The sequence below is a fragment of the Saccostrea echinata genome, unplaced genomic scaffold, assembly GCF_033153115.1.
Source record: "Saccostrea echinata isolate AGI-Se365-2 ecotype Australia unplaced genomic scaffold, CSIRO_AGI_Sech_v1 ptg000002l, whole genome shotgun sequence".
Lineage (NCBI taxonomy): Eukaryota > Metazoa > Mollusca > Bivalvia > Ostreida > Ostreidae > Saccostrea > Saccostrea echinata.
This window is the reverse complement of record NW_026889751.1, coordinates 3,696,759-3,721,285: the sequence shown is the minus strand read 5'-3', so window position 1 is coordinate 3,721,285 and position 24,527 is coordinate 3,696,759. Positions and strand designations below refer to the sequence as shown.

At 34.5% G+C, this 24,527-nt stretch overlaps 1 protein-coding gene across 1 annotated transcript; it reads left to right on the top strand.

Moving 5' to 3' along the window:
* The first annotated feature begins 230 nt into the window (after positions 1–230).
* Positions 231–24,205, top strand: LOC133205450 (FRAS1-related extracellular matrix protein 1-like). The gene is made up of 10 exons (XM_061341274.1): positions 231–630; positions 14,767–16,988; positions 17,089–19,689; positions 19,863–20,065; positions 20,213–20,362; positions 20,601–20,710; positions 21,027–21,320; positions 21,540–21,702; positions 22,029–22,202; positions 22,819–24,205. The coding sequence occupies exons 1-10, from the start codon at positions 415–417 to the stop codon at positions 23,145–23,147; spliced, it is 6,462 nt and encodes a 2,153-aa protein (XP_061197258.1). The 5' UTR covers positions 231–414; the 3' UTR covers positions 23,148–24,205.
* Positions 24,206–24,527: the final 322 nt, after the last annotated feature.

The following is a 24,527-nucleotide window of genomic DNA, read 5'->3' as shown; positions in this document are numbered from 1 at the left end:
GCAAACCATTGTTTATCCAAACACCAATATTTGTAATGTAATACCAACAGAAAGGTGTTGACGGGATCAAGCAAAAATTTCAAACTCATTCAAGAGTTTACACCGCATAAAAGAGAAACTGAAAAAACTGCCCCTCTTTTAGTTAATTCCGGATTAAAACCAAACCAATTAGACGAAGACATTTTTATTCGAGACGTTGCAAAGTCTGCTTAGGTGACTTCTGGATTTCTTAATTCCATTACAATATATCCTTTCTTTTCTACAGGCTGTCTTTAAGAGTGAGAGTTTAGAGAGCAATGATCGACAGGACTTTTTGACATGACCTATAGATGAAGAATTCGGTGTGACAATGTGGAGTACAGAAAACCCTTGAATTCGCTAATCTTCGAGTCGATTCACTGAAAGGAAAGCAAGATGGATTTTGAAGTTTGGATTTTAATGTTGTTTTCCCTTACATCAAACGCTCAGATTCTTGTAAGTAAAAAAGAATTATCAGTGAACATTGGACGAAATGTTTTCTTACGAAAGGACGATCTAGTGTTTGTGGACACCACAAAGAAGAGCGAGTGTCGAGTTGAGGTAGTCCAGAACGACCCCATCACCCAGCGAGTCGGCCAAATCCGGCCCTTGGTGAGTTCTTACTTTTTCTGTTCGATAACTATGTTAAAATTGAATTACAAATGATAGAGATACAGGAAATATGTAAAAATAATCTTCAAGGGTTTAATTCAAGTTGAAGCAGATTCATTGCAGTTTGGGGTGTATGAAGGCTAAATTCTCAAGAATTCATTGAAAATTGGAAGAACTGGAAGGTTTGAATAATTAAGTTTGTGTGCAGAAAGGGCAAAATCTAATGTAAAAGACAGTATATTGACAAAGATACAAACAGAACAGTCGTTCACTTAAGCCAAAGTGTCGCATAAAAATTTCGAAGCTTTGATTAATGATTGCAATAACTCAATTTCAGCTTTTTAAATGAAACACATACCACCTTTTACTCGATTCACTAATGTGCTAAGGATCAATTCTAGCGACTCTAGGGTTATCTGTTACGAATACCGTAATTTTGATCTTAATCTATGTAAGACGTGTGATAATTTTGATTTTATCAACCCAAAATCTGCGGATATCATGCACGTGTATTGTACACCAGATGCAAAGGTTATCACCCGGATTGAAAACCGATCCCATGTACAGTAGTCACAATGGGGACTTCGATCCCGATTTTACATCATTCTAAGTTGATGACGGTCCTAATGATATTGAAGACGGTGTAACAAGACAGAGAACATAAAGAACCCAATAAAGTTGACAGAAGATTCACAGTAATTGTCAGCCATCTGCGACATTACAGGTTGTTGTGACCCAACTCAATGTACGCAAAAGGAAACCAGTTCTACTGTTATAATAATGAGCTCTTCCACTCTTTCATCATCTCTGATAGACAGTCTTACTTACGTTATGTCACTCTAGAAGGGATATATTAAATTTCTCATTTTGGGTCATTTCTTTTATACTTAGTATCATTTTCTGTAATTGTCAGTAAATTGCCTTTCTGGTATCCTTGTGTTGTAAATCACCTTACCTAGTTTTTGTGAGTTATTGAGACAGTGATACAGGGTAACGTTTGTCTCTCTCTGGAGCAGGTCGTCCGATTCCAGTCTAGAATTCTCTTGGTCGTTTTCTTCACACGCACGTAAATGTCGTCTAAATTGTGTTTTATATTCCGAGGTTGAAAATTAAAACCCCAGTATTCACATTCGGCTTTTGTTTATTTCTTAAATATATCCTAGAGCATCCAAATCGGTTATAATAACTTTAGTTTACATCATATATGACTTTAAATATTTTTAATGTTATCAAAATAAATACTTCAAAATGACTTTGCACTATTAAAGAATTATCGAATAACTAATACCAAAAGTTTCCACCCTTGATCGTGTTTATTTGGAAAGGCAATGAACAATAGCCAGAATTAAATTTGTGCAATGCAATTATTTTTTTTTTTTACACATATTCATGTTTCTTAATCCTCTTTTAGAAGAAAATTCGCTAAGGCTTGTTGCAATCTCATTAAGTTTTTTTTTTGTTGGACGTCTCGTTAGCGTCTTACTTTGCAGGAAGCCTGTATCCGCCACAGGTGTTGTTCCATTGCTAGACAAAAAGTAAGCCATCTCATAGTGGTCAGGCGCGAGAAAAAAATCTCATCTCTTTTAAGTCCGTCAATAGTTGAAATGAAGGATCCAATTTATTTTAGAATTCACGCTCTTGTTTGGAGAAGAAGCTCTCTCTCCTCGACAGAGATTTTCAATCATATAGAAGAATACCGAACCTTTTAATTAAGATATTTCAGAAGTTTGCAGATTTTTCCAATTTTCAGATTTTCCGACTAGATAAGTTGTCGACAGAGAAAAGCTAAAGACGGTGTAACAGAATTTTTCATGTGCAGCAATCAATGTTTTATAAAATGAAAAGCCAGACATGTTCACCGATTCAAAGCGTGCCTTATTGATGGCATTCCATAATGGATTCATCTATTGTCTTTTAATTGAAAATGATAACGCTGTGTGATGTTAGATAACAATAATGCAAAAAAAAAACTCTCTATGAAAATTCCATCATTAATTATACTGTCATTATTCATGAAAATCATTAGAATTGCATATTTAGCAACGTACCTAAATTTAATTGCATTAGTCAGAATTTCGATTTCAATGGGTCCTTTATATTAATTAGACTGTATAAACCAAGGCCTTGTGTGTTGAGATGTAGACAAGCAAAAGACCCCTCGCTGCTCAAAGGCCAAAAGGCCGTCTTCCAATGGCAGTTGGTTGCATAAAAAATTAGTGAAATATTCTCGAAGGGACATAAAGATAACAATAAAAAGTCTTTAACTAAGGCAATGTTTATATCTGACAGAAGAAAGCAAATTTTCTTAGCAAGGGTGTTTTTTTTTATAAGTATGTTTTACAAATAAACATTACATTAAACTTCTTTGAAACTTCATAAGTGTCTTGTGTTGAAATTTTGTCAAAAAATATAAACTTGTTCAAATAATTTAATACACTTCTTTGCATGTAATCCCCTACTTTGATTTATACTGTTATTTCTTATACATGAAGCCTTTAAGTAAAACACAGTTACCTCGTCTCACATCAATATCAAGATACCAGAATTATTTAGCATTTAGATTGCAAGAAATGATAGAGTTGAACCAATGTGAAAATATAGCGTTTACCCAGACCATTGCTTAAAAGGCAATAAAACGGCAATAAATTTTCAAAATGCAAGTCGTGATATAGACGTAAGACAATTATCACATCAAATTTACAGGATAAAGTGACTGTAGGACGACAAAGCAGCGCTTCTTCCGACGGATATACAATAAGGAATGTATTCTTCGGGTCGAATCCGTATTATTAGCACCGAGTAAAGTAATTCCAAGCGACTTGATTTTGCATTGGCTTTTGTGTAATTGTTAATGTTCTCGAGAGAGTGATAAATTTCTAGAATCTCTCTGACATACTGTCTAACCTTATAAACTTTTGTTGTAAAATTTATTTGTACTTTAAGCAATGCGCTGGTCGCCTTGCAGAGATACTGCATGATTTGCATTCTTTTTTGTACAAAAACTTAATAAACCTGCATATGGGTATAAGTTGTATTTCTCAACCTTAATTTTATAATTAGACGTAATAAGTTAATAACAACCATTGATTGTTTAATGTTTACGCTTTAGTCTATCTTCGTACAAAATTTTCTAATATTCTCTGAACGCATTAAGAGTTTTTTTTAGCTGCAGTGACGGAAACCATATTTGAATCTTAAACATACAATCATTCTCACTTAAAATTGCTAAAAGTAAAGCTAACATGAAAATTAATTCTAAAAGCATTCTACAGCAAAAATATCCCCTTTCCTTCAATTAGTGTCATCCAATGGATAGACTGCACACCTGGCTTCGTGCATGTGTTCCTAATATAGAGGAGTCCGTCATTGAACGACTCCCCTCGGTAGCTCAACATTTGTAAACTAATTATCACTGTCACTCTAGCTTCTTTCTACATGGCAACATGATTTACGACCAGGTAGAAAAATAAATAAGACAATGACCCTGGTTTCTTTTATTTTTGTAAGTTATCATTCTCGGACACGAGTTATATAGACCAACCCTGTGGCCGTAGATTTAGATGAGCCCATGTTTTATATCTCTCCGTCTAGATATTAGCAATACCTCCACCCACCCACCTTTTTAGCAAAATCTTATGTTTAATTTCTTTAATTTTTGTTTTTGTGTTTTTGTAAAACAGAAATCAAACACCACTTCCGGCCAAATTTTTAGCTTACCTGAGCCGAAGGCTCAAGTGGGCTTTTCTGAAATGTCCGTTGTCTGTCGTTGTTGTTGTCGTCGTAATACTTTTCACATTTTCATTTTTTTTCTCCAGAATCACAGGGATAATTTTAACCAAAGTGAAACTTGGCGCAGAGTATTCTTGGGTAAAGGGGATTCAAGTTTACTCAAATGAAGGGCCAGGCCCTCTTCCAAGAGGTGATAATTAAGAAATACTGAAAACTGCGTGGTGTCATTAAAAATATCTCCTCAAGAACATCAAAGCCATGATTAGTCATATTTATATGATCCATTTGCAGATAGTGTAGATTCAGTTTATTCAAATCATTACCACCAGGGGTAGTTTATGGCCACAATAGGCGATCAAAGTTTTACATAGTAAAAATCTTTAAAATTTTTAATACATAGGAAGATAAGAGGGGATCTACTGATGAAGAACAGCAATGCCATACTGAATCAGATGAGCGCTGTGGCCCATTGCTCTCTTGCTAGAAAAAGACGTCTAATTACAACACGGAAAATTAAAATAAAGAGTGCGACTCTTTGTATAAACGTGTATCAATTGGCTTCAATGTTTGGTAAAATTTTATTTCAAAATGATGATATCATACATCAATTCAAAAAGAAATATTTTATGTAGAAAGAATGGTGTATTTGATGAAGAAAGAATTTAGTATTGACGAAAATTATGTCTAAGATTCAAACGAAGATTTGCACTAAAATGAAATGTTCTCACCAAGTATAAACTATCTAACAAAATCAACAAAGAAATTGCTAAAGAGATATTTTCTTATCGATAGAGGTGTTTCGTAGATATTATCAGAATTGATAGGCGAAAACAGGAAACATTTAATTTCATGTCTGTGAAAGATGCTGGTCTTAAAATTTATGCTTTTTACGCAATTAGTCTAGTTTCTCTCTATTTGTATGAGCTATAATAATTAAGTGTTGCAAAATGCCCAATTAAATGCAAACATTATATTTTTTGAAAAGATGTGCAATAAGAAGTCTTGTGAAGTAAATGAGTAGAGCCCTTTACGGGGGTATCTGTCGCTGGCCTCTCCAGTTACGTATTGATGAGGGTTAAATCGGTGGTCTGTAGATGCAAATATCGATAAAACATTTGAAGAACCCATCAAATATTGTATGCTTGACGAATAATTAGAAAAATGAGCCTTCTGATCAATATGTATCATTTTTCTCAGCGGAAAAAGACGATTTCACATTGATTTCTCATTCCCAGAGACTTCAAATAATCTTCCTAGGTCTGGCTCGTCTTAGAGAGGGACACGCTATCCGAGGACTTTTGACTTCTGATTGAAAGTTTAAGCAGCTTATGAAACATTTAGCAAAACATCATCTCCTACGAACAATAACTGAGAAAAAGGATAGGGCGACAATTTTCATAGGGCGACAATTTTCTTTTTTTTTTTTATTTAATTCTACTTTTACTTATTACAAACATCATGCCATGCAGTCTTTGTGTGTGTGTGTGTGTGTGTTTTTTTTTTTTTTTTTTTTTTTTTTTTTTTTTTTTGTTTGTTTTTTTTTTTTTGCTAGTTTTTATGTTTTTCAGTCTGTTTCTCATTTTTTTTTTATTTGGAATTCCTTAATACTCAATTATTGGACTGTATTTTCTCCAAACGCCAAAGTTGTATAATCTTTGATTAAAACGATCCTCATAATTAGTCCAGGGATATAAAAAATTAAATAGCGGGCGTTTGTCTAATCGTGAATATTGAAAAGACTATTTATTACTAATAGTCTAACAGAAATGTGCAAATTATATTTTTCATCAGATAAGCATATTCAAAAAATGTAAAATCAACACTAATATATCAAGCTAAATGATCTTTTCATATTTTTGTATAATTGAAAAGTAGCGATGCGTCGAAATATGACGGTTACCAAACTTACTGTGACGATATTAATGTAAAAAAAAATGTTGATGCACATTTATGCGATCGATAAAAAGGGTTTTGATAATATTTTTAAGGGTTATGTTATTATAAAGCTAGATGTTTGAAAGGTGAATTTAATAAGGAATGTGAATTCTATGTAAGGAAAGATGAACCATGAAATAAATAATTTTAATTTCCAATGACATAAATAAATATTTAAGTGAGTAATTCGCCTCAAAAAATCAAGCTTTACAATGATAGAAAAATGATTTGAAATTCAGAAATAATTACTGAAAAGTCTCTCTTTTTTTTTTTTTTTTTTGTTCAAGCCTTCAAAAAAATTGCAGGAATGATACAAGCCCCCTTCAATGCGTGTTAAAAACCGCATATTCCTAGCTTCAAATATTTTGATTGACCCTTCACTCAACGTAGCACCAGATTTCAAAGGAAAATTCAGATCTTGAGGACATGAATTTTTCTTGTGGAAGAGCTCTTGTAACGCTCGCGCCAACAAGTATGGCGTCTTCAACGTCATTAACGGTCCACTCAGTTATAAGATCGACAGGCACGAGTTCATTGCCAAGATTAACGCCTATTTTACTTCCAAACTTCAAAGGGAAACAAATTTGAACGACAAATGAGAACATTCCTTACATCTAAATTTATAGGATGACAGAGAGGCATTTTTATAAATTCTTGGCGTTTGAGTGACACATTAATCCGTTTTTCAATATGGCGGTTCTGATACTGGTGTCAGTAGATGACACGAATCAAGTACGCCTCGACGACTGCCAATCGGGGTGGTCAATTTCAAAAAAGGGGGACGCTGGGAACCAGATATATCCGGATGGATTGTTATTTGTCATTTCCTGCTATAAGCATTCACCATTTTAAATGAATATCTTTACACAGAAACGAAATCAAAACCACTAAAGAAAAGATTTCCCCCCAATTCATTCTCTCTGATTAGGTGATTATCCATTAGGTAATTGCGACGTACTTCTGCTAAGCTTGTAATATTTATTTCGTCTGTTAATGAAATGGGAAATTTGATATTAATTAAAGAAGCTGCATTTAACAAAAGAATGCAGTTCGTGCTTGTTCTTATTTCTACAACATGCGCGTCGTCATCATCCAGCGTTAACAAACGATGTATCTCACCTATTGGAGTGTTACACCGTTTATAATGTCAGAGAAAGCATTTGGAAAACTAAAAAGGGTGCGTTCGAATGGTCATTATCGACAGACGCAAAGCTTATCAGAAATGCCCCATTAGCAATTGTGAAAAAAGACACCTACTAACAATTACAAATATGTCTGTTCAATAACATGCGTCTTGCACATTTCTTGACGATTTTTTTTTTTTTTTTTTTTTTTTTTTTTTTTTTTTTTTTTTTTTTTGCTACTGCAAAGAAGAAACATTTTTGCTGTTGTAAAACGCAATGCTTATCATTTCAACATGTTCGAGTCATCTATAAATTATCTCAATGTATTCAAATGTTCTTAATCCATGAAATACCAAACATTCCCCCAGAGAACATATTTTAAGATTTTTTTTTTCCAAAGTATAATTATTTTCATCACTTTTCGTTTGTTATCTTTTACTACTTCATGCGGAAATGCAAACATAATATTGTTAAAGAACAACACTTGTGTCATTGCAGTGCTAGCATTCATAGTGAAAGCTTATAGTGAAACAGACTAAAAATTACGAGATACCCATTTAGAAAATGTCGACTCCAAAAGAAATCCCTCTATTTCAAACACGGGGAATAACTCGTAGACACAAAGGTACTATAGTGCACAGAATATGTAAGAACATGTAAACATACAAATGACAGAAGCACTGCGATGAAGTATGAATACACATGTAGATCAGCAGCCTGTTTTACGTCATATGAAGTTAACCATATTTATTTCTATCATTGTAATGAGTGGGTAGGCAATTTACTGGTGGTTTTATCCCATTCTTTAGAAAAAAAATATGATAATCAAGATAAGGAACTGACCTATAGAATAATCAAAACGCGATTTTCTCGTATTCATTTTCACTGTCTTGCTTATTTGTTATTAAATTCCAATATATGTGTGATGTTTTCTTATTTTTATGTTTATAACATAACTTTGCCAGTGCCAAATATCAAAGCTAAATCAAAGAGATTCAAGGAAAACCAAACAAACCCAACAGTCTTCGGCTGAGAATTCGATAAAAGGAACTGCTGCAACTGCTATGTAAAATTGTTTCCATTGTCATCAGAATTTCTTAATGATTTTTCCAGTGTCATCACATATTTCTTAATGATTTTTCTGTTACAAATGTTTTGAATATTGTTATACATTTCATGACCACAGAGCTGACTTTAACACTAGTTTGATTATAAACAGCTTTTCATTTCATCTCATCTTATTGCTATTTACCCTTTATTGGAATTTGATGGCAAAGTAACGCTTAAAATTTGCTTAAAATTCCTTTCATTCTAAAGAAAGAAGTTGAGCGTCAATGGGGTCTTTAGAAATTGAGTTAGATGAATGGGTCATAAGGAAATTGAGGAGTATTTTACTATTTTTGATGGACACGCACGGGTTTTACTCCATTTCAAGGGTCGGTGAAGTTTTGTGAATAATTTTCAAACATTTACAATAGCTGTTCTGTTTAGAAAAACGTGAAGTGTTTATTTGGTAACTCGGTATGTACCTATTAAAGCTCCACATGCACTAATGTTTGGTTGCACGTGATGTGAGCAAAACCAGCAAACGGTGTTATACGTGTAATTACATAGACCATGGCATTTTAAATTAACCTTATAAAGAAAGCAAGTATAGAATTTGCCATTATCACGAAATATTCACTTCTGAAACATGTTTAGAACTGTGTTTTTGCCTTCAGGTCTTTTTTTACCAAACAAATCCCAAGTTGAACATGTGTCCTGCTCTTTAGATAAATTCACAATTACAAAATGTTCCATTTTAATATTTACTTTTACCTTAAGGTTCATAATTACAATTGCAAGTCATTATAATGATATCGCTTAAGTGAATACATTAACAATACTTGAAGTCTAACGACTGATTACTTTTCAACATCTTAAATTGCTACATTTAGCATCTTTTTGGCGTCTCCCTAATTAGGTACCAAACGGAAAAAACTTTCCAAAATAATTTAAGAAACTGAAAAACGTAATGAATGTTAAATCGAAACAACGGTGTTTTAGTTCAATATCGGCGGGTTTTAACAACCTCTGAACATCAATGCATTAGACATTTCCATGTTGTATTAGCCCACAGAACCTGTATCCATCGGCTTTTCCCCCAACCACAATTGTGAAGCGCACACCTTATCAAAGATCCCTCTGTTTTCAAAGTTTAATACATTCTTATTCAAGGTAAATTTACACTTAATTCTGAACACCTGGACTGTTTGAGCGTCTATTGTTGCAACAGGGTTTGGACCGTTAATGAGACAATCTCTTCTCACTAGGTCGAATGTCTTCGTTTTGCTGTGTCAACCATGTATAGATCTGGATTTAAGCTAAGTGGGTCTCAGTGGCCGCGTACTTATCATTCTTGTTAATTCTTCACATCAAATTGAAATTTAAATGTTCAATGCCGTAATTTAATAATCAACAACCCCTTGTTTAATTTTCGTGTAGAAGCCACGAGCTTTGAGGATTACTTCTTCCACCGACTGTAGTTAAAGCAACTATTTATTCTTCGCACCTTTAATAGTATACATTACCAATTATATTCAGAATCTAAGAAACAGGAATTGCCGATCTTTATCAAGAAATATTTAACTTGGAAATTGTTAATCATTCAGTAAATGTTTACAGTCAAATCCACAAAAGAGAGGACCACACAAAAACTCGCCCCAAAGACCACTTCAGCCACAGCCTGGCTATAATTCAGGTTATTGATAGTGGTACATGTGTGGAATTTTTGTGTGTCAGCTCCTTATAAGTATATCTTCACTGAGATTTGAATAACTTCATTCAGTGAATCCATATTAACATCGACATTTGAGAATCTTATCAAGTCTCTTCCAGGCTTCTTATTTCTCGGACAAGAAGCACGCATAGTATATATTTCCTTTAAATGTACTTGTGGAAAACCACAAATACCTGTATTTGGCGAAATTATATGTATCTTAGATCTAAATGCAATTCAACATATCTCTAGGCATGATTTCAGATAATAACGTGTATTTTTGTAATAAAGTACTAGCATTAAGTTAAAAAATATTCTGAAATATATGAGTATACCACAGTGTATTAACGTATTATCCTTTTTAAGGAACACTATGTCATTAAAATATCCCAATCACAGGGTCATTATTCCAGTAATGAAAGTCAGAAATAGCTGAATCATACACTTGCTTATGCCATTCTTATTTATATATCAGTTTTAATTGAGTTTTTCATTTATTCTCTTCTAATTAACTGCTGATTGACTAAACTTAAATTGTTGTTATTTTTAAACTTATAATATTATTTTCCACTATATAAAAAATCATTAATATTGGCTTAAATTTTCCTAAAATTCATTTGAATTAACTATTGTCCCCCAATAATTCTGATGTTATTTTCAAGGTTTAAGATCCACCTCTGAAATCGACCCATCAGCGACTTTCTGGGCAGAGCTAACTTAAAATGAGACCGTTAAAACCGAGGTCCCGCGTCGCAGTAGGTGTTGGTGGCACGAAAAAGATTCCTCACTGCTCAATGGCCGTAAGTGCCGAGTGCAAGTCTAATAATAATAAAAAGGTCTAAATTTGCAGCCTCCCACCTTCCTCCGACAATGGATGGCGTTCCCGTATGGACGTAAAGCAAGCAAACAAACAAAATTCACCAGAAGACGAAAATCGAAAACACCAGCTGCCAATCAGTGAATGGAGCCTTGTTCCAAAGTTAATTTTTATTTCGGTATAATAAAACAGAGTATATCATTTCGTGAGTTTTAAGATTCGGATTCTCCATGATCAGATCTATACTGTTATTTCTTTTATATCGCCTCAGGATATGTCTGATCTCGGGGATTCAGAATCTTCCTTTAAGTACTGTCTCAATGATGTAATGTAACTGTATGATATTTCAATGGATATATAAACTTGAAGGCACTGATGTACATGGACTTGAATCCAAACATGTTTCCCCTTAATTCCTCGGTGCTTTTTAAATTTGAAATGATCAAGAGCAATGGCTGAAAATTTTTGATTATTTATTAAATTGGTCAAGAAGTATATAACAGATGAGCAAAATTTCTAAAACACTGAAAAATTAAAAATACTGCACACATGTACATATCTATGCTTGTTAATGAAATTAAAATATTTCGATATAATTTACTCCGTACCCTCTATAATCCCATAGAGAATTTGATAAAACTTTTACAAATGCTGTCGCTATCTGCATGGTATCTTTTGCACGTCTGTAACGATAGTATATATTAATTTTCTAGATCAAGATGTAACTTTTCACGCATCTGATGCGTTTCCCGTCACATTGGTGTATAAATTTATGTTTTCTGAGCCAACAAAATTACTACACATTGTTATTTCTCAGTCAATAGATAAAATATAATCCATGTTCAAATAATAAATGTCGCTTATCACATTGTGTTGCGGCAGTTCATAGACAAGCCAATAAGGTGACCAGTTTAGCTTTGTTAAAAAATGTTTCACCTGGGGAATTCAAAAACTGGGAATGTAGAGATATCCTCTAGGTAGAAAGTCTACATTGTAATTTATAACATTCTATTTAACAGTAACTGGGTGTGCACTCTTATGCGTGGTCCGTCTTACATCTTTTATACAATGTCTTTGATAAAATTATTACGCTGGTCGTAAAGACTTCCTTCAGCATCGTGATTGCTATCTATGTAAAAATCACTTAAACTTTTAATAAAAAGGACCCATGCCGATTCAATGAAAAAATACGAAAACTGTTAAGAATAGAAATTAATTTAGTGAAAAATTTATTTCTATCTGATAGAAATTAAAACTGTTTGATCGCGATATGGTTACGGGGATTTGAACAGGGAACATTTCATTTATGACATGGGTTATTGAAAGACTGATGCAATAAAAACCTGTAAATTTACATTCTCCAATTTTCTTTATATTTATGTGTCTATCTACGTACAGAATGATGGTAAATAAAACGATCGTAGAAAAAGATGGAGACCATGAAAGCCTTTTTTTTTTTCAAAAGTCTGTCAGAGAGAAAAAATATTTTCTACGCTTGAACTGTCCGTAATTTTTTCAGAGGTATTTATTAAACTATCAACAACGATAAAGGAAGGAAAAAATACTCCACACATAGCATCCTTTGTTGTTGTTTAATTATGTCCTTTGAGTTTTTAATTTTTTTTATACTGTAAGATCAATACATATTTCACATAGTTTTGGTTGAAACGAGAACCCTTGCACGGGGATACTTAAGTGTACAGATGTACAAAAGTATTACTATTGCATATTATCTATAGATAAATCATACAATAATTTGATACACTCAAAGCTGGGGTGATCTGCGAGTCAAAATTGCTCTAAAAATGAGGGACACCTGTTATTGGAGGTCGATTTTTCTGCACTTTATTTCACCTGGCACGCCAAGTCCGTATTTCTGATTTGCAGACAATAATAACAGTCTTACAAACTGCATTTTAACCGCATAATTGTAGTTCAGATAATGATAAGCCAGCTTTAACATCACCATTGTACCTGTGCGAACTAATTTTAAAGGGGCAAGAGTGGTATTAAAACGAACACCATCATGTAACATAGAACATGTACCATTTTCCTTAACACATTTCTCTTTTCAAATTGTTTAATTCTTTCAATCATATTTTATTTTATATACACTTGATTTGATACGAAATATTTTTATACGCACATTTTACATACGGAATAAGGTATATTGCAATCGATGTTTAAAAGAAAAGATTGCCGAAAAAGAGTTTTTCCTTGTTTTTGATATGATTGCAAGTTCAAAGATTGCGAGAAGGGTATCGTAAGCGACTGTCTGGATAAAACAATGGAGTCTGTTTGGCAAAGATTGGCAATTTGCAACAGCACATGGAGCTGTTTGGTTCCTGTGTTTTCATTCAGGCAACACAACATCTATCTCATTATCAGCGCCATTCTTACACGTAGTTATACATGGCACCACGAACACACTGAAAACTGATCAGTTTTCTCCTCCTGCTACTGGTTCCATGTCACTGTAGCCGAAGAACTGTTAGCTACAGATAGACAAACTTTATTAGAAATCACCTTTTATCAACTGATCCGTAGACTTTGAAATTTGATAAGTTGTTGTTTTCCACAAACTTTGTATAGGAGTGACGACTGGTTGTCAGAAGAGTGCATTCTCAAGTACGTTTTTTGATGAAAAAAAAGAATTCTGTCGCAGGTGCAGTAAATAAAATCATGTTATTCTTCAGAACCGAAACGGTCGTTAAACGGCATAGATCCTGTACGTTGCGAAATATGCATATGCTTATTAAAAACAAAAGTTTGTTATTTTTTTATCTTCAACACTAATGAGCACTTTGAAAGCCTCTCACTTCTGAAGTGTTAGAAAAAGGTTTCACTGTTCAAAGATTAATGCCTCCCTGAGTGTTTCTGTTATGTAATATCCCAGAAATCAAAAGCATTCTGTGTACTGTACTTATGCTTCAATAATGCAGACAAATATTCACAGGAATAAAGAGTATTTTTAGGATGGAATAAGAGTTAAACTACTGTAGGTAACTTTTCGATAGATGGGATAACGAATGTCAACAAAAGTGATTACATGTATTTTTATCTATTATGTAGGTGTCATTACAATTATGAATGGAAGGAATTTTTGAAATTTTGTTGAGTTATGGATTAAAGGATTTGGCATGTAGTTTGTTTTGTTGAAAGCTGGGAACCACCCTACATGTACAATTTAAAGAATCATTTACGACTTCTGTGGAAATAATCTACTCGTTTTAACCTCATTAAAATTTGTCCTCTGTATATTGTAATATCAGAAAATTTATAACCATGGGCTTTCATTGTCACCTGAGTATCCGTTAATACCTTTTTTCTAGACAAACTACCTAGATATTCTCCACATTTATATCGGAAACGTGCCTTTCTTAATTCTTTGTAAACAGAATTGGTCCAAATTCGAATCAAACGTGGTCTTGAGCAATTTTTTTTTTTGGGGGGGGGATACAGTAAAATACACTGAATCCAAAATGCTAGGAATGAACAATTTGATTCGTTATAAACACAATTCAGATGTAACTTATAAGTTAATATGTTTTTAGACGACAGGGAATAAAAATCATTTTGCTGAAAGCATGAATTCATAAAAAGCGTGTTTGCTGTAGCCGTTTGTTACTGATTTCTCTTTCTGTGTGACTTTTAAACTGTTTTATTTTAAGCTGTTCATTATTATACAGAGACACCAAGTATACCACTATTTTGATTCACATATACGAAATTATCTCCCTTTATACTAAGATTTTAAATCTATTGCTTTACAGATGTTTGACTGCTCATTCCAACCCAACACCGTTCAGTACATACATGACGGATCACCTTTACTAAACAGTGACAAAGTTAAATTACGTGTTTATAAATTCACCAATACCTCCACGACTTCACAAACTTTCCATTTGGATGTTCAAATTGCCAACAAGTCCCATGATATCGTGGTAACACGAGGCTTGCGCCCCGTTGTGGTTCCAGAATTCAACGGGTTATCAAATCCAATTGATTCATCTGTGATACGATTTTACTTCAGTGGTAAGAACAATGTCTCTTGTACTGTCGGTTTTTCCACATATCGGTCAATTTGGCCAATTGCTGGACAGATCGTTGTTGGAGAGAGAAAGACTATGGTCAATACAATGAGGAAATCATGTCGAGACTTCCTGTATAGTAAATTATATTACCAGCATGTACAGTCTCCAAATCCTGACGTGGATTATCTTCCTTTAACAATCGAGCTGAAAGATCCAGACGTCAGCGATGACGTATCTATTGAACGTTTCTACCTCCCCATTCACATTAAGGGTGCCCTACCCAACTCACCCCCTAGATCATCCTTTTTGAGCATATACATGATGGATGTAAACCAGTTCGTGCTTTCAACACTTCTGCCTGGTGTTATATCGGCTGAAGATTATGAAACGGACTCCAAGGATTTGGTTTACAATATAACCAGTCTGCCAGGCGGCAATGGTGGATATTTCGTACATTTAGACGATCATACAATCCCCATAGACTCATTCATACAAGATGACCTTGAACATCACAGAATTGCCTATCAACCTCCAAGTACAAGTCTATCAGAACGCCGTGTCTTCCAAGCACAGTTTACCGTTTTTGATAGTCATTTTACATCAAGTCTACCGATTGTTCTACATATTGCAGTTCGTCCGTCTGCTACAAATGCACCAAGAATAGCTACCAACAAAGGTCTTGTTCTGCTTGAAGGCCAATCAAGACCGATAACAATTGGTGAACTAAATATACTGGACCCCGATAATGCAAACTCTGTTAGTCTTTACGTACTTGGTGGCCTAAGATATGGTCAGCTATTGAAAAACAAAAGATCTACGATTGCAATGACCCTAGAAGATATCCGTAAAGGACGGATATCTTATCAACATGATGACAGTGACTCTACAAAAGATCACATCAAATTCAGAATTAGTGATGGAGTGAACACAATTATGATTACTTTCCCCATCATAATCATTCCAAAGGATGATTCGGCGCCGTACCTTGTAAACAGTATAGGGTTAGAAGTCAATGAAGGAGACACAGGAAGGATATCCACGAACATGCTTCTAGCACATGATACAGATTCCCTTGATGAAAATATAATGTTCATTATTACACAACCTCCATCAGCTGGAGAAATAATAAAGAAGACATCACAGGGAGATGCTGGGACGCGTATTAGTAAGTTTAACCAAAGAAACATTAAAAAGGGACAGATTTTCTACAGACATTTTGGAAACGAAGTTTTTAAAGATTCCTTTGTATTCAAGCTCCGAGATCACCAGGACCCTCCTAATAAATCTGAAGACGAAACATTCCATATCATCATCAACCCCGTATACGAGAATCCACCACAGTTGGCACCTAAAGCAACAAGATTAGTCCATGTACCGGAAACTGATATAACATATATAACGAAAGATGAACTCCAATACACAGACATAGAAACAGACGACAATAAATTAACATACATTATTACATCTCCACCATATTTTGTTTACAATGCGGGGTTTGAGGAAGCTGGAAGAATCATCGCTACTCACAATTTTTCATCGGTTACAAAAAATGCATCCATTCCTGCTATATCTACTTTTAAACAGGAAGACATCAACCACATGAAAATTGCTTATATGCCACCATTAGCCGACATAGGTCCTGAATCACGCCTTGTAAGGTTTGTCTACACAGTGCAAGATTCAAGTGGAAATCAAGTCCTTGGACAGTATTTTGAAATAGACGTTCAACCAGTCAATGATAAACCTCCTTCTTTGCTAGTAAGTAAACTGCTGGTTGAAGAAGGAGGCATTCTTGGGATTTCTAATCTTCAGCTATCAGCTTTGGATGAAGACACACTTCCTGAAGATCTAGTCTTCATTCTGGATGAGACTCCAAAATATGGTGTCGTCCAGAAAAATGGTATGGCTTTGGCACAGAAAGGAGAATTCAAGATTGACGATCTGAGACGAAACGACATAAGGTATAGCGATTTTTTTTTTATTTCCATAAGTCGTTTAATGCGTACGATTACAATCAATAACATTCTATTATTCAAACTACATAATCTTGAATTCTTGTAGGTACGTACACGATGGTGCAGAGGTTCTTTTGGATTCGATCACTCTTACTGTCAGTGATGGAGTAAACAGGGCAACAAAGGTTATATCGATAGATATAGTTCCAATAGATGATAAAGCCCCTTTACTGAAAAGTAATCTTCGCCCGCGTCTTATTGTATCAGAAGGTGGTGATGCAATTGTTACGTCATCAGTTTTGGCGGCAACAGACGACGACACGGATGATAGCCAATTAATCTTCCTAATAGTGAAGCAGCCTAAATATGGAATCATGCAGCTAGTGGATCAGCCTGTGACTAAATTTACCCAAAAGGATGTCAATGGCAACAAAGTTAAGTACATTCATACAGGTGGAGAAGTTGGAAACAATATACTACGAGACACAGTAACATTTATTGTCTCTGATCAGAACTTCATGGCGACGGGTGATTTGCCTGTATACGATTTGAATATTACAATTACTCCTGTCGACAATTCGAAACCAGCAATCATCAAAGGACTGGAATTGGTTGTAAACGAAGGTGGATCAGTTACTTTGACACCTGATGCTGTTACTGCCAAAGACCCTGACACAGATCCCGAGGAAATAAGTTTCGTTATCACAAAACAACCACAATGGGGGTACCTTGAAAATTCAAAACCGTTGAAAGGATCTCAAAAGTCAAGATCAGGAATTCGAATTACAACATTCAAACTCCAGGATATTATCGATAAAACAATCAACTACGTTCAAGCTAATCATAAAGGGGTAGAACCGATTTATGATGAAGTTGAATTTTATGCAACAGACGGGAAACAGAGGTCTGATGACGTACCACTTGGTTTCAGAATCACACCACAAAACGACGAAGAACCTGATGTTATGCTACAGGATTTTTCGGTAGATGAAGGATCTTTCAAGATAATTGACCAGATAATCGTGGATGCCATTGATATGGATGTTCCAAAAGAACAGTTAACGTTATCCATTTCTCAAGCACCAGATCATGGTGATATTCTGTTAATGATGCAAACTAAGAACGGAGACATGGAAGTTGCAGTTCATGATTTCACAGTCGATGAACTTCACAAAGGCATGAAGCTTAAGTACAGACACGACAACAGTGAACACTTTAGAGACAGATTTGCTTTAACAGTATCCGATGGAAGACACGAAGTTAAAAAGCTTTGCAATATTTCAATTAGAGCTCTGAATGACGAAGGACCAGAAATTACTAAGAACGCTGGACTACAGTTGGAATATGGAGACTTTGCAATGATATCGAGTGCATCCCTACAATCCTCTGATCCAGACAACAGCGATAATGAAGTGATTTACATTTTGATGTCTGTCCCAAAGAAAGGCTCATTGCAATTTTGCACAGATCCATTCTCACCAACACGTATCTCGGAATGCAGGGATATGATGGTCGGTCAGAACTTTACCCAACACGATGTGGACATGAACAGAGTGCGATATATTCACACGACAAGTATGGGTAATACAGAGACAGATAGTTTTCTGTTTTTGTTGACGGATGGAACCAACAGACGACATGTAGAAACATTTGAAATAAGAATAAGAAATTCGAAGAAGAGCAACTTGGCAGTTTTCAATAAAGGACTGCAAGTCAGAGAAGGTGAAAGAACCTCAATTTCTACTAATAACTTAAGTGCATCTGATGAAAGCACAAAGGCTGATGAAATAGTTTTTGCAATAACACAAAGACCCAGATTGGGACAAATTGAATTCATCGATAGACCCCTCACAAGTATTAATAGCTTTACACAGTTAGATTTAGCTTCCCGAAAGGTTGTATATAATAATTTAAATAAAGGCGACAACACAGAGGACGTATTCAAGTTCACCGTAACCAACGGACTTAGCCAAGCCAAAGATGGCGAATTTAGGATATCAATCGAACCTCTTGACCGTGTCCTTCCTTCTCTGAGGGTGAACAGTCTAATTGAAGTAACACAAGGAGGTGAGGTTGAGTTGTCTCCTTTGTTGCTTAAAGCCCAAGATCCCGACACCGCGAGCACGAACGTAACATTCATTATCGCTAAACCACCTACATATGGTCGTCTGTATAACAGAGGAATCGTTATTACTAGGTCCTTTACTCAGAGCGATATCAATTTTGGGTTCATTACCTACGAAACGGACGGATCTCATGCCGGTTTGGACAACTTCCTTTTCAACATAACTGATGGTAAACACACTGGTTTTTTGGTGAATGGAACGCTTCAGACTAAGCCTGTTATCTGCAGCATCTTCATCAAACCTCTTGTGAACGATGCTCCAAAATTACTCATTTTAAAACAGCCGGATACATTAGAATTCTTTGGAAATGACCGCTACGGTTTCCGAATAACCAACAGAAACCTTAAAGCTATCGACTCCGATTCTACAAGTTCCCAATTAACATACAACATGATTAAGAGGCCACAGTATGGTCACGTTGAGAATGTCAAGACAAAAAGATACGTAAGGCGAAGGTTCTCGCAGAAAGACGTGGACGAGAGTAGTCTTCATTACATCGTGAACCAGAGGAAGGCGCATACCAATGACAGCTTTACTTTCAGTGTGACGGACAGCAGGGGAAACATACTGGACAATCAGAGGTAAGCTTTCAAATTCTTATTTTTTGAATGAAGGCTTTTTTTTACTTCAGATGTCCAAAAATTATTAGATGTATCTAAGTGTCGTCAAAGATGCAATAACAAAGTCATAATGCATCCACGCTTTGGCTTGACGTTATTGTCAACAGAATATCTTTATTTTTTGGATTTTCCAGGTTTGAAATGAAGTGGTCGAGGATTGAATTCTTGAGAAAACAAATCATTTCGTGTGAAGATATAGGTACTCTCACAATTACACTGAAGCGGACTGGTGACCTGCAACAAATTTCTTTTGTTGGAATTAAGATTAGGGACATGTCGGCAAAAAGTGGACTCGACTTCTTCCCTAGCTCTGCAAAGCAAGTCCAGTTCAATCCAGGTAGGGATGAAATTTAAGTGTTTAGCATCATATATTATTATATTTTGATGAAGGAGGAATATAAAATGCTTGATTTAAATTGCATGACTGTCACTTAATATGACAAATACACTTAATAATATATATTTCAAATTCATGAAATTTTAGGAATGAACCAGGCCACGTGGGACATACGGATCGCTGCAGATAGTTTAATGGAGAATAGCGAGAAATTCCAAATCTACTTGGAAGAACCAGTCAACGCTGTCCTTGGAAAAAGAATTAAAATGAACATTCATTTAATCAATGCAGAAAACGGTAATCAAAACATCTCTAATGTTTATACAAATTGTTCATTCTAGCGAAGAGACTAACAGGCTTGTCAAACAACAGGCTAAGAGTACTAGCCTGCATTTTACGAAGTCTAAGTTTGTCGATCTTTCAAAGTGAAATGCCAGCGCAACATTACAAATTAACGGATGTAGGGAAGCAAATAGGCTTTTTTTTTTTTTTTTTTTTTGGTCTAAACTACTGAGTCTTTATTTTTCGAGTGTAGGTGAATGTCCGCAATATCTTGGAATGATCAGCAAAAACAACAAAGATGTGGTGGATCTAGAGGAGACAATAACACCCATCTCTAATAAAAAGATAGATTCAAAACTGCCAGTAAGTGCCAGTCAGTAGGGAATCATTTAACTGATGATATCTGACAAAATCATTGATCATAATTAGCTCATTTTAATTAAATAAAGGGATATTTTTCTGTTGCAATGGATATAATAAATGATCCCTCCAATGAATCCAACTATGCTAAGGTTACAGGCCTAGTTTTCCTACTTTTACTTTGTACTTTATATAGTGCATTGTGACACTGTGTATAAGAAAGTTCACATTGTATTTTGACGTCAATGATTTCAATATCAGACATAAAGAGTGCGTATCTCCTGGCTTAATTGAGAAATTGTGTGCTCCTATTTTACAGTTCAGTACCTTTAGGGGACTAGGGACAATCAAAGAAAATCCCCTGGATAATGCTTATAATACTGACCCCGACTCAACACCGTCCAAATCATCTCTTTCGACATCAAAAAAATCAAAGACAATCAAAAATTCCGAATTAAATGAAGTATTACCAACGAAAAGGAAACAAAAGAAGAGAAAGAGGAAAGGTCGAAAGAGAAAGAAGAAAAGGAATCGGAAGATCAAGAAGTCCAACTCAATGAATCAGAAAGCGGATTCCATATTTCCACTGTCATCTTCGTCTTTAAGAATTCAGGTAGGATGGCAGAAGACATCAACCGTTCTTTCTCGAGTGTATTGGATTAATATAGCATGTCATTAATTCTGGACGGATTAAATTGTCCTTATTTACTAGTTTTATGCTTGTTACGGCTACAACACAGTTATGACTCGTGCTTAGTCATATGATTTATGATCCTGACTTTTTGTGTATGTTGTAATATTATTGTAAACCATGCAATTAATTTTTTTGCAGGCTCCACAAAATTGTACCAGAACAACCAAGAATTTGTTACATTTCGATTCGTTTACACAAAGAATGTATAAATGTGACGGTTATATATGGAGGGTGTGGGACTCTGGTAACCCTGAGGAGTCTGCTATAAGCCCTATCCCTGCCCCTTCTATCTGTCTCATTGGTAAATTACAAAACATTCTTATTTCGGGGTAGATGCGACCTTCTGCTCTCTAAAATAGATAATTTTCCCTTATTATTATTTTCTTACAGTATATTGAAATTAAAATGAAATTTGGTTTATCAAATGGGACAAAATTTTAGCCAATTCATTACTAAAGATGAAAAAAAATAAATAAGATACGTCATTTTTCAGTTATTTTTCCAGCAGAGGTACATCTACCTCAAACACGACATATAATGCAGAATGGAAGTTAATGATATAAAACTACCACTCTATTTCGACTATATCGATCTGCAAATTAAAATTAACCTGTTTTTATATTTTAGGGGAATTCTTTGAGGGACGTTGCTATAAGTTTTTCAAGGAAAGAAAAACTTGGGAAGAAGCAAAAAGGCACTGTCATTCCATAAATACCATCCCCTCAACACTTACACCGGTGCGATCTAGAGCACACTATCAATTCCTGGTTAAATTAGCCGGCAAAACGTCTTTCTGGATCGGTAAGTATATTTCAATTTAAAAAAAAATTGAAAAAAAAAACCATGTTTAGGAATAAAATTATTCATAATAATCTAAACGATTTTTTAGATTTAGAAATAACTTTATGGCTATATTTAACGACAATATAATTAACATCGATTAATTGCGGGGTAAGATTATTTTTCAACCTCAAACAAAATTATTTTTCAACCTGAAACAAAACCAGCAGAATGTTCGAATATATATATATATATATATATATATATATATATATATATATATATATATATATATATATATATATATATATATATATATATAACCTTACAACGTTAAGGCGGCGAATGAAATGCAAGAATGTTGGCATGAGCTCAGTTAATTAAGCGAAACGAATGGATAAACTCTTGCAAAAATTCTAATCAAAGGCTATATATTTATGGGGAATACATGCAAGTAATTCGTACGATATGGTAATATTTATGTCATGAAATGTTTCAAAACAAATTCATTTCGCAAGATTTGCCAATGTTCTCTCCTTGTCAGTCTGTAAATCGTGAGAATATGAAGCATGCACAATGTCCAATTTTTGTTCGGTGTATTTTTAATGTACCTGTATTTTATTAATTTCCTGTCTAGGCTTAAATAATAAAAAGGCCCCGAGAGACTGGGAGTATCTTCGGGATGGTTCGTCTAGTATACCTCTTCTTAGTTACACAAACTGGGGCAAGAATCAGCCCCAAGTAAGGGGCAAACGTGACAGAAGAAACTGTGTTCTAGTTAATAAACGCCGAAAGTGGAAGAACAAATCTTGTACTAAAAATAGTAAAAGATTCATCTGCGAAGGAATTCCACATCAAAAGTTTCCATCCCAGCAGTTTTCAGTTTCGGACCAGCCTAGACGAAATCGAGGCAGACGACGACGACGCTTCCGGTGGAGTCCAAGAACCAGTTTAAAGGACCAATAACTATATGAGATTAAGAACTCTGGGGACTTGTCTCTAGATAGTAGTATAGAGAATGTCCTTATTTCCGCCCCAGTTACTATCAGGGCAAGAGACTATTGTATCTTAAAACAATAATGAAGAGGCACATTGCCCGACTGATAATATTCAGATATATACCATGTCTGTAACACATTCTGAATGGCAATGGGGAAATTATAATAACTTTTTCTTGAGTTTGTAATCAGCTACATTGGCAGATGTCATTTCAAGCGGATTTATTGCCTTATGTTTATCTTTCATTTCAAAACAGAGATAATGAAATGGAGAGCATACTTAAGCATAATAAGCTAGGTCAAATGACCTCTACATTTGTGCAATCTAAGGCAATAATAATGAGATGTGATCTATAAGTCTGAATTCATCTATGTTGTTGTTATGTTTGAATTTGTACCACTGTTATTGTAATTAATTAGAAAGTATAGTTTAGTTATAAATAGTTGGTACTGTGTACTGATTGCATATTGTTTCAGCGATAGATTCTCGTACTATTTGTACCTAGTATATATACCATGTAGAAGTATGGTCCACTCATGATGTAGCGTTAAGAACAAAATTCCTTAATGTTCCCCAGCTAACATTGTTTATTTTTTTATTCTGTATAGACATTTTCTATGCTTATGTTTTGATTTAAGTCTTTTTCATAAAATGACATGATTTAAATGTGTACCACCAAACCAGACAATACATTGTAATATAATTGTTATGACATAATCATATTGTTCTAGAAACTGTGCTATGACATTTGTTATTGTTGTATATTAATTGCTCTATATTAAATGTATATTTTTATTCTTTAGCAGCATGTTTTAACATGTAGAAATCCATTGGTCTGGAATCAGGATACATGTTTCTTCTTCGTTTATGTATATTACACATTAAAAACAACTGAGGTATATGAATCAATAAGTGAATCCTGCATTCTGTATACTGTTGAATTATCGCGATGTTACGGCTGTGGTTTACATTTATTTACTACTGTCATGACATGCTAATAGAAATTAAATATTTAGAAACCACAATTAAATTCTCAGTCTTGCTTACTTGGGTATATCTGAAAAAAAATACCAGTTTTTGTATGTGAAAGAGCTTTCTAAGCTTTCTAAAGACTTTCCTTTCTTTTTAAAGTTCAATTAACGCACTATAAATTTTGCGTCATCTTTTTCATCAACTGATTAGCATAATCAAAAATCATAAAGCCCATTTTTAGAAAAGCTTCTTTATGTATTTGTGTTAATCAAGTAATATTTACATTTCCAGCTGTTTTCTCTTTCATAACTCAGAAATTTCTCGATATCTACAACTGAATGTAAATTTCGGCATGTGAAAGGTCGAGTGCCTGTT